The 17,038-nt window shown below is 47.5% G+C and overlaps 1 protein-coding gene across 3 annotated transcripts in view; it reads left to right on the plus strand.

The window, feature by feature from the left end:
• Nucleotides 1-2,741, plus strand: part of BCORL1 (BCL6 corepressor like 1) — a 48,597-nt gene extending 45,856 nt beyond the window's left edge. For all 3 annotated transcript variants that reach the window (XM_075836586.1, XM_075836584.1, XM_075836585.1), the window contains one exon: nt 1,335-2,741. In XM_075836586.1, coding sequence (XP_075692701.1) covers nt 1,335-1,605 — 271 coding nt within the window. In that variant the 3' untranslated portion in view covers nt 1,606-2,741. The remainder of the gene's footprint in view (nt 1-1,334) is intronic.
• Nucleotides 2,742-17,038: the final 14,297 nt, after the last annotated feature.

Below are 17,038 nucleotides of genomic sequence, written 5' to 3' on the forward strand. Positions count from 1 at the left end.
TGTAACGGTTTCCCTTTATGTTTGGCAAGTACGCCTGGAAAACTCCAGATTTATGCGTTGAATGTAAAGGCCTAACATATGCCAGAAAGCGGAATACATCATACATGGGCCCCATGTAAAAACAAAGTAACTCATACCACACAGCATTTTATTTTCTTGTCTGTGGTGACCCAATGTAATGGAAAGCACAGCAGACGACCCTTTCCTATACAGTAAAAAAATCAAAACAGTATACCGACGTGTACCTGCCTGGCGAATGCCAAAAGAACACATACCAAACCAGAGCCTGAGTGATGTATATACAAAGTAATGCTAGCTATAGACTCTCTACATAGTGACGTGGGAATAAAAGGCTCTGGTGGAACAGAGGGGGCGAACGGCTACAAAGAATTGGGCATGTTTCATTCCACAGTGCCCAATTGTTGTCTCGTCTGGGGGCAGTACGGCTTTCTCCTTACAAATTATATGGTCAACAGATCCCAACAAATTGTAAATGGATATCTTAAAGGGGTTGTCCACGACTGAACAACTGATGAACTATCCACCAGATATCAGTATATCATTGGTGCAGGTCCGACAAACGGAGCCCGTGCCGTTAAGCCGCTCCGGCTGCCTCCGGGCACCGGATGTTATGGCCCATTATGCGATGTACGGAGTCGGAAGCAGTTGGCTCCGTACATAGCGTAGCGGCCAAACTGCAGCTCTGCTCCTATTCACTTGAATACTACAGCTCGGCCGCTAATCAGTGGTCAGAGTAAACTGCTTCTGGCATAATGCTCGGAGGCAGCCGGAGCGCCTTATCGGTGCGAGGTCCGGGTGTCGGACCCCCACAGTGGACGACCCTTTAAACTGACAGTCTTATGTACATGATATCTATATGTAAACTTGAGGCGGCCATACGTCTTCAATAGCTGTCGGCCGAGCGCTCGTCTGGCCGTCCGATATTCCTCGCTCCCCCACACACATGCACGCTATGTTCAGCCGAGCGCTCGTGTTCTCAATGCGGAGAGGGGAATAAGCCGATGCCGGGCTCCTCTGGCCGCAGCTTATTTCCCTTGAGAACAACGGGTCGGGCATGTTACAATCCATATGCTTGATCCTTTTTTTTCTCGACATCGGACGAATATCTAATACGTATTAGATGGTTGGCCGGTTCGCTGAAATCGCGGGTTCGCTCGACGTTAGGTTAATGTGTGTGTCCATCTTTATTACGGTCTTCCATGGAGGAGAGTGGTAAGGAAACGGATGACTGCAGTGAAGTCCCGCGCCCCGGCACGCGGTCATCACATTCCCCATCTGCTTCACTCATTTTCTCTTTTTTTTTTTTTAACCAGACCCAGTAATTGGTTCCTCGTGTCCGATGTGCTGAAGAGACTGAAATTATCCTCCCGCATATTCCAAGCTCGATACCCGAACTTCGAAATCTCCAGCATGCAAAAGAAGGAGTTCACCCGGCAGGTGTTCACCAGCCAGATCCTCACGCCCGCCGAGGGAATGGAGCTCTGGCCGCAGGACTGCGGAGAAATGGTGGAGCTGGTGAAATACCAACCTGATCTGATCCGGCTCCTGGGCTCCTCGGTGGAATACCAGTGCGTCGACAGCTGACAAACAACCCCAGCTCACGTGCAAGACCCTTCATCCGCGTCAGAGGCAATAACACAGGGGGAGGCCGGGCGGCTCCCGCAACGCCCGCACCGGTGAATGCAGCTCTTGGTCGTGCCCTTCTTAGTCTACCGGCCATCGCTCATCTGTTCAATGCTACTACGGCGGTGATGAGATTAGACGCGCGGTATCGGAGGGCGATGGTGAACAACTCTAAATCCACACCACACCGCTGGAGGATCCTTCATCCATCCGCCATGTTTGTCTTGTTCGGACGTTTTATGTGTCCAAATGAGTAATGCACTGGTTTATCCATAGACAATATGGATGAACTGACCCGACTCGGGCCTCACCCTACACGAGGATAGACAATCATGGTTCCGCTGTCAGAAGAAATTTGCAGCCAAAGCCAAGGAGAAATTTCCAGATTTTTTTTTTTTTAATCAGTCCATTTATGAAATGTTTACTTTTATACCGGTGTGGATGACAAGGAGGATCATGGGAGTGAACAGGCACAAGCCCCCCCCCCAAACCTGCAGGAACGGGGTCTTCTACTGGCTCCCAGCATTGTGCGCGCCTACTGATAACACTGAACACGGGGAGGCCGTAGGGATTGACCAAGGACAAGTCGAACAGCCCTGAGTACCGAGGGAAAGGAGCGCGGAGGTGAATGGCTTCTGCTCATGCGAGAACTTCAGGCCTCGCCCGCACCACTAGAGGCTTCAGTCCGTGGAGAAACCATAGACCGCATGGCTCCAGATGGTGGAGGAGGAAATGTGTGCGATCGTCCTCAGGGCTCCTCTTCCCGCTTCATCCGATGCTTCTTACTTTTTATAGTAAATGCTAATTTTAAAAGAAAAAAAAAAAAAGTTATTTGGAGTGAAAGAAAAAACAAAAAAAAACAATAAACAAAAACGCGTGTGACCGTTCGCTTCCTGGAAAGGCAAACAAAAAATGAAATCACAAAAGCCCCTCCTGTGTTTCGGGGCGCAGGTCGTGTGTCGCGCCATGAAACACACGGCACTTTAAACTTCTTTTGAACTGAGTTTTTTTTTTTTTTCTTTTTATTGTAAATGGTACAGTTTTATTGTACGGGTGCTAAAAAAACAAAAAATACAACTAAAAAATATTCATTTGAAGGCTTGGACAATCCGTTATTCACTCTCGAAGAGTACGGGGAAAAATAAATCGCTGTTTTTCTTCCGCATCTACTTAGAATATCGGCTCGCCAGAAGCGGTTTGTGATTTTCTTCACCGCCATTCAGACGTTCTAGCGAAATTTGGAAGAAATCTGGGAATTCTAGTTCATTCTACCAGATAAATTAATGGATAATGAAAAGTTCAGCAAATTTCTAGTAGTTTGGGGAGAATTTCCGCTATTTTTAGGAGTATAAACGTCACATATTATGGCGCACGGCACATTTCCGCTATAATGTGTGACTTTTCACACCTTTTGCCATTTTTCAAAAGTGGGTGGGGTTTCACATGAGGGGCGGGGCCTCCCACAGATTTACCATCACTTACACCAGAAATTGCTGTAAATTTGGTGCATTGGACTCGGCGCACTTCAGTTTGAGACTAAAAAATGTACCCCCCTTGTTCTACAATCTGTCACCTTTTCCATGATCTCTGATTGCCGTCAGCGAATAGGAACACTTGTTTACACCCAGAGGCTGAAAAAGAATGTTTCCATTAAATGACAGCAAGCAGAGATCTTGGACATGTTGAGGGACTGAAAAGCAAAGTGTATAATAAAAAAGTTCTGTAACTTTATAATATAATAATTAAAGGGGTGGACTCATCAGAGACATCCCCTTTCAGAATGGGGTTGCGGTGACCACTACAGGGGAAATGTAGTATTACATGCCGGCCATTCGGATACATGGAAAGCTCCAGTCCACCAGAACGGGAGCTGCTCTTAAATAATGTCTCTCCATTCTGCGTCATGAAAGGGGGGGTCCCAAGCAGCGGGTACCCCACTATGACGTCCATATGGTCTAATATGGCCCTAATGTGTCGTTTTCTTAAAGACAACCACTTTAATCTGAAATTAAACCCCTTCCTGCACTTAGACGTACAGTTATAGGAGCTGTGCTGGCGCCATCTACAGCGGGTGCCAGCTATAACACCGTTATCTCTCAATCCTGGCTGTTAAACCCCTTAGATGCTGCGGTTATTAGCGACCTCGACATCTAGGTGGTTAGACAGGGAGAAGGCTCCCCCTGTCAGCCATCGGCCAGGGTGCTGATGGGTGGCCACGGGTAGTCAGAGGCCTAACAAAGGCTTAGCAGCTATGTTTTTTACAGGACAAGTTGTCGTTTTTAGGCCCGAACCACACGGCGCAGAAAAAAAACCACATGTAAAGTGACAAAAATACAGGAGCTTTTTAAGCATTTTCGCTGCGTTTTTTTGGTGTGTAATTAGGACTCCCATTGACTATTGGAATAAGGCGCGTTTTCGTTGTGTTTTACGCACCAAAGTATAGGCCTGACGCTGATTTTTTTTTTTTACTTGATGCGTTTTTTTAAAACACGCGTGTGCGTAGAAAAAAGCGTCGTATGCACTAACAATGCCCTTTCCCATTGGGAAGCTTAAATCAAGCGTTTGCGTTTTTCGGCGTGTAAATTGTGCCGAATACACGCCGTGTGAACAGGACATTATTGCCACCATTTAATGTACCATATAATACATTGGGAAACGGAGAAAAAAATCTATGGAGAAAAAAACAGTGATTCCTCCATTGTACTTTTGGGTTCCGTTTTTCTGACATTCAGCGGGCAGTAAAAATGACGTGATCACTTTACTCTGCGGGTCAATATTACAAAATTGATCTTGTTTTTTTAATGATCTGCGGCTTTCACAAAGAAAAAACAATTTGTTAAAAAAAATGTCAACGGTTTTGTGTCGCCGTATTCTGAGAACAAAAACGTTTTTATTTTTCCTTCGATGGAGCGCTGTGAGGGTTCGTTTTTTTTGCGAGGGAGCTGTCGTTTTTGTTGGTAACATTTTGGGATTTATACAACTTTTTGATAACTTTTTATTCCGTCTTTTTGGGAAGCAAAGTGACTAAAAAACAGCAATTGTGACGTTTTATTCTTCCTGCGGCGTTTACCAGGTGAGTTAAGAAATATGATTTTTTTTTTTTTACTTGTTCACTCTTTTATTGCTTACATAATGATTTGTGAAAAATGTGAAAATTTATTTACATTTATCATATTTTTAAAAATGTTGTTAAATATTTTACTTTTTTTTTTTTGGTCCCCGTAGGGCACTTTACCCTACGATCATTAGATTGCTCAATCAATACACTGCAATACTTATGTATTTCAGTGTGTTGCTTTTTAAGCCTTGCACCTGATAGGCCCCATGCACGCGTCCGTGCCCGTAATCACGGTCCGTGGTTATGGGCGCAGACAGCCGTCCACATTTGTGGGCGGACATCCCATTATAAAGTATGGGAGCATGGTCAGTAAAAGCAAAAAATAGGACACATCCTATCTTTTGCGGAGCCTTTCTACGGCACGAACACCTGCCCGTAAATATACGGGAAGGTGTCCGTGGGCAATAGAAATGAATGGGTCCGTAATTACGGATGAATTCTACAGTCGTGTACATGAGGCCTTAAAGCTGAATAATAGGACAAAGAAGGCAGATCTGGAGGTCTTCAGTAGACGTAGGGTATAGGGGAGAAGAAAGCAGGGTGAGAGACACACAGAGATGCTGCTTCAGTTTGTAGTAAGTGTTGTATGTTACACCAGTGCTGGATTCACCGCTACACTGCTCATTACTGCTATATAATCTCCATGCTGTGCAGCTTCTAGATATGTGATAGATAGAGATAGGAGAGCAGGAAAGATGCAGACACACACAGAGATGCTGCTGCAGTTTGTAGTAAGTGTTGTATGTTGCCCCAGTGCTGGATTCACAGCTACACTGCTCATTACTGCTGTATAATCTCCTCCATGATAATGCAGCTTCTATATATGTGATAGATAGAGATAGGAGAGCAGGAAAGATGCAGAGACACACAGAGATGCTGCTGCAGTTTGTAGTAAGTGTTGTATGTTACCCCAGTGCTGGATTCACAGCTACACTGCTCATTACTGCTGTATAATCTCCTCCATGATGATGCAGCTTCTATATATGTGATAGATAGAGATAGGAGAGCAGGAAAGATGCAGAGACACACAGAGATGCTGCTTCATCTTCTAGTAAGGGTATGTTCACACGCTTGGCAAAAAACGTCTGAAAATACGGAGCTGTTTTCAAACGAAAACCTCCTGATTTTCAGACTTTTTTTTAACAACTCGCATTTTTCGCTGGGTTTTTTACAGTTGTTTTGGAGATGTTTTATAGCATCAATCAAAACGGCTCAAGAATTGACATCACTTCTTTTTCGCGGGCGTCTTTTTACGCGCTGTTTTTTCAAAAATGAGACGTAAAAACACGCCCCGTCGCTTCCGATTTTTCGGGACGTTTACAGCCCGAAAAACGGCCGAAAACAGGTCGTGTGCACATACCCTAAGAGTTATATGTCACCCCAATGCTGGATTCACCGCTACGCTTATCATTACTGCTGTACAATATCCTCCATGCTGCTGCAGCTTCTATATAAGTGATAGATAGAGATAGGAGAGCAGGAAAAGAGGCAGGGAGAGACAGATGCTGCTGCAGTTTGTAATAAATGTTATATGTCACCCCAGTGCTGGATTCACAGCTACACTGCTCATTACTGCTGTACAATATCCTCCATGCTGCTGCTGATTCTATATATGTATTAGACAGAGAGCAGGATTCTCCTCTTCTATGTGTGTGCTGTGTATAGAAGACATTATAGCCATTAGTCTGCACCCACTAGCTCAGGGAGAACTGAGAATTAGAGAGGGAGCCTGCAGAGGGGAAAACTGCTAAAAAAAGAAGTCATATAATGGCCAGAAATAATGTTATTCTTCATGTCCACACATATGACAGCTTATTCTGAAAGTTTAAGTACGCTTAAACTAAATTAAAACATTGGATATTTTTATTTTATTGGAAAAACAACCCTGCGCTGTAGGCGGAGCTTAGATGTCACATGACTATACCACACTGACAACTTTGTAGGGAAATGAAAATAACATAAGAGGAGCCTGACTGTAAAGGATCTGCCAGGCACTACGTCTGGGTATACTCCCAGGATTAATCAGTCGACACCTGAGGCCAGACCTCTGAGACTGACACCTGCTCCCACCAATCAGGAGTGGGAGAGCCTATCGCGGCCTGGTCAGTCAGAGTTAGCTCCGCCCCCTGTCCATTTATTCCTGCCGTTTTCTCTTCCTCCTTGCTTGTTATTCTTCTTGGATTCCTGGCCCCACTGCTGCCTTGCTCCAGCCTGCTTCTGCCGTGCTTCTGCCTTGCTTCAGTTCCGTTTATCCTGCGTTGCTCTGCCCCTGGCTTGCTTCTGCTCCGTGCTCCCGTTTGTATACTCCACTACTTCCTGATCCTGACTGGCTCATTCACCGCTCCGTTTCCTCGCGGCGTTCCGTGGGCTACTGTATTCCCTTGCTTGTTCCCTGTCTGTACTCCCTTGCACTTAGACAGCGTAGGGACCGCCGCCAAGTTGTACCCCGTCGCCTAGGGCGGGTCGTTGCAAGTAGGCAGGGACAGGGCGGTGGGTAGATTAGGGCTCACTTGTTCCCTTCACCTCCTTCCTGCCATTACATAATAACAAGCCCTTACCTAGTCTACCATTTCTTCTACGCTGACGCTATCATGGACCCCCTTGAGACCCTGACCCAGCAGATGCAGGGCCTCTCCCTACAGGTCCAGGCCCTGGCTCAGAGGGTCAATCAGTCTGACGCTGCCTTTGTAGTACCCCTCACCTCACCTTTAGAACCCAACCTCAAGTTACCTGACCGGTTCTCAGGGGACCGTAAGACTTTTCTCTCCTTCCGGGAGAGTTGCAGACTTTATTTCCGCCTAAGACCTCACTCCTCAGGTTCCGAGAACCAGCGGGTGGGTATCATTATATCCCGACTCCAGGAAGGGCCCCAAGAGTGGGCCTTCTCCTTGGCTCCTGATGCCCCTGAACTTTCCTCCGTTGATCGGTTTTTCTCTGCCCTCGGTCTAATTTACGACGAGACTGACAGGACTGCCTTAGCCGAGAGTCAGCTGGTGACCTTACGTCAGGGTAGGAGACCTGTTGAAGAATACTGTTCTGATTTTAGAAAGTGGTGCGTAGCTTCTCAGTGGAACGACCCGGCCCTAAAGTGCCAGTTTAGGTTAGGATTATCTGACGCCCTGAAGGATCTGCTGGTTAGCTACCCCTCTTCTGACTCCCTAGACCAGGTTATGGCCCTAGCAGTACGACTTGATCGACGTCTCAGGGAACGTCAGCTTGAACGTTTCAATGTTTTCCCCTCTGACTGCCCTGCGATTCCCCCCGAGGTCCCGTCTCCTCGCTCTTCCACGGAGGACTCGGAGGTACCTATGCAACTCGGGGCCTCCATGTCCCCTCGACAACATAGAGAGTTTCGCAGGAAGAATGGTCTCTGCTTCTATTGTGGGGACGACAAGCATCTACTGAACACCTGTCCCAGGCGCAAGAATAAGCAGCCGGAAAACTTCTGCGCCTAAGTGATCATCGGGGAGGTCACTTGGGCGCACAGGTATTTCCCGTTAATACTAAACGCAATAAGATTTTGCTTCCCTTTCAGGTCTCGTTTGCTGGCCGGTCTGCCACGGGCAGTGCTTTCGTGGATTCTGGCTCATCTGCTAATATCATGTCTGTGGAATTTGCTATGTCTCTAAAAATGCCTGTTATTGATTTACCTTATCCTATCCCTGTAGTAGGAATCGACTCAACTCCCCTTGCTAATGGTTATTTTACTCAGCATACTCCTGTTTTTGAACTCCTGGTTGGCTCCATGCATTTGGAGCAGTGCTCTGTACTGGTGATGCAGGGATTATCGTCTGATCTGGTTTTAGGCCTTCCCTGGTTGCAGCTGCATAATCCCACGTTTGATTGGAATACTGGGGATCTCACCAAATGGGGTAGTGATTGCCTGATGTCATGTCTTTCGGTTAACTCTATTTCTCCCCGGGAGGAGGTAAACACGCTTCCTGAGTTTGTTCAGGACTTCGCTGATGTGTTTTCTAAGGTGGCCTCCGAGGTGTTGCCCCCTCATAGAGATTACGATTGCGCCATCGATTTGGTGCCTGGTGCCAAGCTTCCTAAGGGGAGGATATTTAATCTTTCATGTCCTGAACGTGAAGCTATGAGGGAGTATATCCAAGAATGCCTGGCCAAGGGTTTCATTCGCCCCTCGACTTCTCCTGTAGGTGCTGGCTTCTTCTTCGTGGGGAAGAAGGATGGTGGTCTTAGGCCGTGCATTGATTATCGGAACTTGAATAAGGTCACAGTAAGGAACCAGTATCCCCTTCCTTTGATTCCGGATCTTTTTAATCAGGTTCAGGGGGCCCAATGGTTCTCTAAGTTCGATCTACGGGGGGCATATAACCTTATCTGCATCAAAGAGGGGGATGAGTGGAAAACTGCGTTCAACACGCCCGAAGGTCATTTCGAATACCTAGTCATGCCCTTTGGGTTGTGTAATGCCCCTGCCGTCTTCCAGAATTTTATTAATGAAATTCTGAGAGATTACCTGGGTAATTTTCTTGTAGTGTACCTTGATGACATACTGGTGTTTTCCAAGGACTGGTCCTCGCACGTGGAGCATGTCAGGAAGGTCCTCCAGGTCCTTCGGGAAAATAATCTGTTTGCGAAGACCGAAAAATGTGTGTTTGGGGTACAGGAGATACCATTTTTAGGTCAAATCCTCACTCATGAATTCTGCATGGACCCTGCCAAGGTTCAGGCTGTGGCGGAATGGGTCCAACCTGCCTCCCTGAAGGCGCTACAGTGTTTTTTGGGGTTCGCTAACTATTACAGGAGATTTATTGCCAACTTCTCGGTCGTCGCTAAGCCTCTTGCGGACCTCGCTCGCAAGGGTGCTGATGTCCTCCATTGGCCCCCTGAGGCCGTCCAGGCTTTTGAGACCCTCAAGAAGTGCTTTATCTCGGCCCCCGTGCTGGTTCAGCCCAACCAAAGGGAGCCATTTATTGTGGAGGTTGACGCGTCCGAGGTGGGAGTGGGGGCCGTCTTGTCCCAGGGTACCAGCTCCCTCACCCATCTCCGCCCCTGTGCTTACTTCTCTAGGAAGTTTTCGCCCACGGAGTGTAACTATGATATTGGCAACCGCGAACTTTTAGCCATTAAATGGGCTTTTGAAGAGTGGCGTCACTTCTTGGAGGGGGCCAGACACCAGGTAACGGTCCTTACTGACCACAAGAATCTGGTTTTCCTAGAATCTGCCCGGAGGCTTAATCCTAGACAAGCTCGTTGGGCACTATTCTTTACCAGATTTAATTTCTTGGTTACCTATAGGGCTGGGTCCAAAAATATTAAGGCTGATGCACTGTCACGTAGTTTCATGGCTAATCCTCCTTCTGAGAAGGATCCTGCTTGTATTTTACCCCCTGGTATAATTGTTTCTGCCACTGATTCTGACTTAGCCTCTGACATCGCGGCTGATCAAGGTTCAGCTCCCGGGAACCTCCCTGGGGACAAACTGTTTGTCCCCCTGCAATACCGGCTAAGGGTACTCAGGGAAAACCATGACTCCGCTCTATCTGGTCATCCTGGCATCTTGGGTACCAAACTCCTCATTACCAGAAACTATTGGTGGCCTGGGTTGCCTAAAGACGTTAGGGCTTACGTCGCCGCTTGTGAGGTCTGTGCTAGGTCCAAGACCCCTAGGTCCCGACCTGCGGGCTTACTACGTTCCTTGCCCATTCCCCAGAGACCTTGGACCCATATCTCCATGGATTTTATCACCGATTTGCCTCCATCTCAGGGCAAGTCGGTGGTGTGGGTGGTAGTAGACCGCTTCAGCAAGATGTGCCACTTTGTGCCCCTTAAGAAACTACCTAACGCCAAGACGTTAGCTTCTTTGTTTGTGAAACACATTCTGCGTCTCCATGGGGCCCCAGTCAATATAGTTTCGGAAAAAGGGGTACAATTTGTTTCCTTATTTTGGAGAGCTTTTTGTAAAAAGTTGGAGATTGATCTATCCTTCTCCTCTGCCTTCCATCCCGAAACTAATGGCCAAACGGAAAGGACTAACCAATCCCTGGAACAATATTTAAGGTGTTTCATTTCTGACTGTCAATTTGATTGGGTCTCATTCCTTCCCCTCGCCGAATTTTCCCTGAATAACCGGGTCAGTAACTCGTCAGGGGTCTCCCCGTTTTTCTGTAATTTCGGGTTTAATCCTAGGTTCTCCTCCGTTTCCCCTGGTTGTTCCAATAATCCCGAGGCAGAGGACGTTCATCGGGAACTGTGCACAGTCTGGGCCCAGGTTCAGAAGAACCTAGAGGCGTCCCAGAGCGTACAAAAGATTCAGGCTGATAGTAGACGTTCTGCTAACCCCCGGTTTGTCGTCGGGGATCTGGTGTGGTTGTCGTCGAGGAACTTGCGCCTTAAGGTCCCGTCCAGGAAGTTTGCTCCCCGATTTATTGGACCTTATAAGGTCATTGAAGTCCTCAACCCTGTATCCTTCCGTCTGGAGCTGCCCCCATCCTTTCGCATACACGACCTCTTCCATGCCTCCCTCCTGAAACGCTGCTCCCCGTCCTGGTCCCCCTCGAGGAAACCTCCTGTTCCCGTTCTCACCCCTGAGGGGGTGGAATTAGAGGTGGCCAAGATTGTGGACAGTAGGATGATCCAGGGCTCCCTCCAGTACCTGGTCCATTGCAGAGGATACGGGCCGGAGGAGAGGACTTGGGTACCTGCTCGAGATGTTCACGCTGGGGTATTGATCAGGAGGTTCCACCTTCTCTTCCCCACTAAACTGGGTCCTCTTAGTAAGGGTCCGGTGGCCCCTCATAAAAGGGGGAGTACTGTAAAGGATCTGCCAGGCACTACGTCTGGGTATACTCCCAGGATTAATCAGTCGACACCTGAGGCCAGACCTCTGAGACTGACACCTGCTCCCACCAATCAGGGTGGCAGGCTCAGGAGTGGGAGAGCCTATCGCGGCCTGGTCAGTCAGAGTTAGCTCCGCCCCCTGTCCATTTATTCCTGCCGTTTTCTCTTCCTCCTTGCTTGTTATTCTTCTTGGATTCCTGGCCCCACTGCTGCCTTGCTCCAGCCTGCTTCTGCCGTGCTTCTGCCTTGCTTCAGTTCCGTTTATCCTGCATTGCTCTGCCCCTGGCTTGCTTCTGCTCCGTGCTCCCGTTTGTATACTCCACTACTTCCTGATCCTGACTGGCTCATTCACCGCTCCGTTTCCTCGCGGCGTTCCGTGGGCTACTGTATTCCCTTGCGTGTTCCCTGTCTGTACTCCCTTGCACTTAGACAGCGTAGGGACCGCCGCCAAGTTGCACCCCGTCGCCTAGGGCGGGTCGTTGCAAGTAGGCAGGGACAGGGCGGTGGGTAGATTAGGGCTCACTTGTTCCCTTCACCTCCTTCCTGCCATTACACTGACCCATACATACTGGTGTGAGAAGATAAAATGACTGCTTCTATGTAGAAACCATACTGTAACATCCAGATACTGCAGCCTGAGATGGAGAATGAAATGATGAGACTTCTGCCGAGACCCTTCCCCTCAGTGCCAGTGCAGCTACCGGCAGATCGTGCCTGATCATCTGGTTGCTACAGAAACACTGCCTAACAACCGCAGTCTTTCAAGGGGTTGTCAGGTTGCATATCCTTAGTAACCAGTCCATCAGATTATAAATATCATCTCAAGGCAGAATTGCCACTGAAAAGAGGTGGTAGGACCTAAATCAGGCCTCCCTCTTAGGCCCCAGGCACACGGCCGTGCCCGTAATCACGGCCCGCGACTGCGGGCACGGCCGGCCACAGACAGCCATCCGCATTTGCTGGTGGTGCACCCATATAAAGTATTTCGTTTGAGAATGTTTTAGTGTCAGATATATAAATGCAAAGTTCCTTATATCAGTCCTGGAGATCATTTACCGTGTTGTCCAGGATTAGAAAAACATGTCTGCTTTCTTGAAAGAAATAGCGCCACACCTGTCCACAGGTTGTGTGTGGTATTGCAACAAAGTTGAGCTGCAAGACACAGTGTTTCTGGAGGACTGGAGTCCTGTTTTTCTAATCCTCCACAACCCCAGTATCTGTCCTGAATAAGTTCTGGCTCTTGGCTGGCAACAAAGGAAACGTCCGGCTGATGACGATACTGAAGATCAATGCTTTTGCACAGAGGCGTTTATATTGACAAGAAATAGTTGCTGCTGGGCGCCGGCGCTGGATGATTGTTTTCTGGGAATTTTTTTGAGGGTTGGGGTTGAGGTCTTAGGGTCGGTCAGTTCACACGTAGCGTAAATACTGAGGATTTTCTGCAATGGATTTAGTTGCGGAAAATCCGCAGCATAAAACAGTAGCAGCAAAGTGGCTGAGATATGAACAAATGTCACCACACGCTGCGTATATAATAAACGGAACAAACGCTCAGAAATTTACCTGCGGTGCGTTTTTTTAATCCGCAGCATGTCCATTGTATTTGTGTAATCGCTGCTTATTTGTTGCGAAAAAAACGCAACTCAGAATTATATATTTTTTTATGCTTACCCAGAAGTTTGTGCTTCTTCTTCCTGCAGCCCGGCCTCCTGGGACGATGTTTCATTCCATGTGATCGCTGCAGCCGGATTTGCTGCGGTCACACGAGATAAAACGTCTTCCCAGGAGGCCGGGCTGTAGGACGGCGGAGGGACGCGTCCCCATGGCTACGTAAGTATGAATCCTTTTTTCTTTTTCAGTTGCAGTTTTCCGCAGCGGACATTCCGGCCAAAAAACTGCTCCACAATTTGGCGCGGTTTTTCTCCTGGAATTTCCTGCGGCGCATTTTGCATTTTTTGCTGCATTTTACGCGCCGAAAAACACGTCAAAAACGCTTGCTTTAAGTTTTAAACACATTGTAATGCGTAGGACGTGTTTTTTTTTTTTACACTCGCGTGTTTAAAAAAATGCGTTATGTAAAAAAAGAAGCGTCGGGTGCATTTTTGGCGCGTTTTACGTGCCAAGAATTGACCTATTTCCCATAGTCAATGGGAGTCCTAATCACACGCCCAACAACGTGCCAAAAACGCATAAAAAAACGGCTGTACTTTAAAAAGTGCTTTGCAAAAATGCCAGCGTTTTCGACACGTTTACACTTAGTTCTATTTGAGCGTCGTGTGAACAAGGCCTAAGCCTCTGTGGTCATGGCGGGCATAGACGTGCCGGTGTCTATCTCTCACTTTGTCTCTAAATACGGCTGCTACATATAATGTTTGTATGGGGTTTTTTCCACCTATAAATCTCTCCAGTCCCCGCTCCCGCATTGGCGCACGCCTACGTTTTAGGATTCTTCCCACGTTTCCGTATTTGCGCTGAAATAAAGCTTGACACTGGCCGGGGACTGTGCTCGGCAGGAGTGATGGTTCCCGTCCTGTTCGGCTTTCAGGCCTGAGCAGGGATTTCTAATTAAGCGCTGCAGAATGTAGAGAATTTCCTGGCGCTCGCACGTCACCCCCTCCCCTGACCCAAATTTTACTTTGCGAGAGGTTCAGGGAGAGTTCAGAGCCGGTAAATAACCACCCGGAGAGTCCACATTGTATTAATGCCTCACATTTTATTGGACCCGTATGGTTTCGGGTGAGACGTCGCTGCCCGGCGAAGCTGCAGGAGGGCACGACTGGCAGCGACAACCCGACTCCCCGGAGGGAAGGCTGGAGCGGTTTTTTACTGCGTATCGATCACTATATACGCAAGACCTCGTATATTACACTGAGCTGCCCGATCCTGGATTAATCTGTGATCACGAGACCGATCACGTGATTCCCGTGACTGCTCGGAGGGCAGGGCCGCCGGGTCTAATAATCTTCATACTACAGGACTGAGAAGAATATTGCGCTGTATATCCGTACAAAGGCCTGTTGTGAGCTAACTGGAAACTCTGTATAAATATAAAAAATATCATCTAAAAATATTTTAAAAGAAAAAGACAAAAACGTAGAAAAAAGATTAAAAATAGAAAAGTGAAAAAATAGGAAAAAAACGGTGAACGTTACACAGAGGCCGGATTCACACCAGCGTGTGCGTTTTGCGCGCGCAAAAGGTCCGTGTGTCAGCATATTGTGCGCAGCTGCATGATTTTCGCGCAGCCGCCATCATGATGACACTCTGTTTGTATGTTTGCACGGTGTGCTTTTCTGTTTTCATTCATTTATTTGACTGCTGTTGCGCGAATCACGCACGGCACCCGGAAGTGCTTCCGTGTGCCGAGCGCGATTTGCACGCACCCATTGACTTCAATGGGTGCGTGCGGCGCGAAACACGGCCAAATATAGGACATGTCATGAGTTTCACGCAGCGGACATACGCTGTGTGAAATTCACTGAGTCTGAACGGCCCCATTCACTAACATAGGTCCGTGCGACGCGCGTGATTTCCACGTACGTAGCACGGACATATTTTACGTTCGTGTGAATAAGCCCTAATTTTCACTTTTGCAGCCCAAAAATGTTAACGTATATTTGTCTATTTACATTTATCGTTTATTGTATTCACTAACCCAACTCTAAAAAAAAAAAAAAAAAAAAATAGCAGACATTCCGCTGCGGCAAAAATGCACCGTTTCCTACGTTTTTGACTGCAGAAAATGGTGCATATTTTGCTGCGTTTTTCTCAATGTTAGGAGACATCTCTGAAAAGCGCAGCAATTCTGTCCACGTTCCGCAGCCGGAATTGACCGAAAAATACGCACCTAAGTGAATTTCTGCTCTGAATTTTTACACAGCGTGTGGATGAGATTTGGTAGATCTCATCCACTTTACTGCTACTATATTCTGCTGCGTATTTTCCGTCTGCAATTCCGGACGGAAAATACGCAGAAATTCCGCTACATGTGGACGAACCCCTACTCTGATGAGAGGCGTAATGGTTTGGTTGGCCTCGCTGGGGGAGGAGCACAAGTTATATGGCAGGTTCCTGGGTAAAGGTCTAGCCACGGTTTGTCCAATGGTTGGCCGGGAGTTCGGCTGATGGCAGACGTGCACTGTCGACACCTTGTAAGGGTAAGTTCACACGTAGCGCGGATTTTCCGCAACTGATTTAGTTCCGGAAAATCGGCAGCGTAATACAATAGCAGCAAAATGGAAAAGATTTGAACAAATGTCACCCACACGCTGCGTAAATGATAAGCGGAAAAAACGCTCAGAAATTGACCTGCAGTGCGTTTTTTTTAATCCGCAGCGTCTCAAATGTATTTGCGTATTAATGAGGAGATAAAACAAATAGCAGATGTTGCATTTTTTTTTGCGGCGGAGAAGCAGTGAGTTCACCGAAAAACGCAACTCTGAAAAAAAAATAAATCTTATACTTACCCAGAATTCTGTGTTTCTTAGTCCAGGCTGGCCTTCTGGGATGACGTTTTATCCCATGTGACTGTTGTACCCAATCACAGGCTGCTGAGGTCACATGGGATAAAACGTCATCCCAGGAGGCTGGGCAGAGGGACGCGTCGCCTTGGCTACATAAGTATGAAACTTTTTTTTCAGGTGCAGTTTTCCGCAGCGGACATTCCTGCCAAAAAACTGCACTACCATTTGGTGCAGTTTTTCGGCCGGATTTCCCTGCGGTGCGCAGGGCGGATACACTGTACCTTTATGCAGCTTATCCGCCCTGTGTGAACATACCCATATGGTGCCAGGGGAAGGGGTGCTCAGGATTATGGAGTGTGGGGCACTGCCATTGGTCAGAATTCTCTTTTCACTTTTTTGTCCCTTCAAAGAAATAGCCTGAGTGTGATGTCTAATTATTATGAGGACGGTCGGGCTCAAGAAGAATCTACCGGGGTGATACCATGAGCGCTCCTTATCCAAAACTACTCCGGTAAGAAATGTATAAATATTCAATTAACAAGGACAAATTGTGTCTAGTCATTAAAGGGGTAAAAATACCGCGGTCATAAATGTTGTTGAATGATAACATGGGGTTGTGGGCTCACTGCAGGGACTTCTCCCCTTTCAGCTTTTTGCCCCAGGGGGGCTATTAGTGAATATTCATGATCAACTCCTGAAATCAGCAGACATCGGTGCCAGCCATTGTTTGCCGTGGACAATGTGTGGCTCTCGGCTTTAGCATTTGAAAAAAGGGATTATTAAAGGCGACACGACCTCCTTTACAACAGCCTCCTGACATTGTACAGACATATGTAGTGTAGTCTATGCCTTATGGAACACGCATATAGAGGGCAGGCTCGGCTGTGTCCAGAAAATGGAGAGCGCCGCGCACACGTTATGGGTGCGAGTCCCAAAGGTGGATATACCACAAATGTTATGAGTTGGTGAATACCAAAAAGTAAGGGGAAAACAGGGTCCTATACCC

This window comes from Rhinoderma darwinii, chromosome 8, assembly GCF_050947455.1.
Source record: "Rhinoderma darwinii isolate aRhiDar2 chromosome 8, aRhiDar2.hap1, whole genome shotgun sequence".
Taxonomy (NCBI): domain Eukaryota; kingdom Metazoa; phylum Chordata; class Amphibia; order Anura; family Rhinodermatidae; genus Rhinoderma; species Rhinoderma darwinii.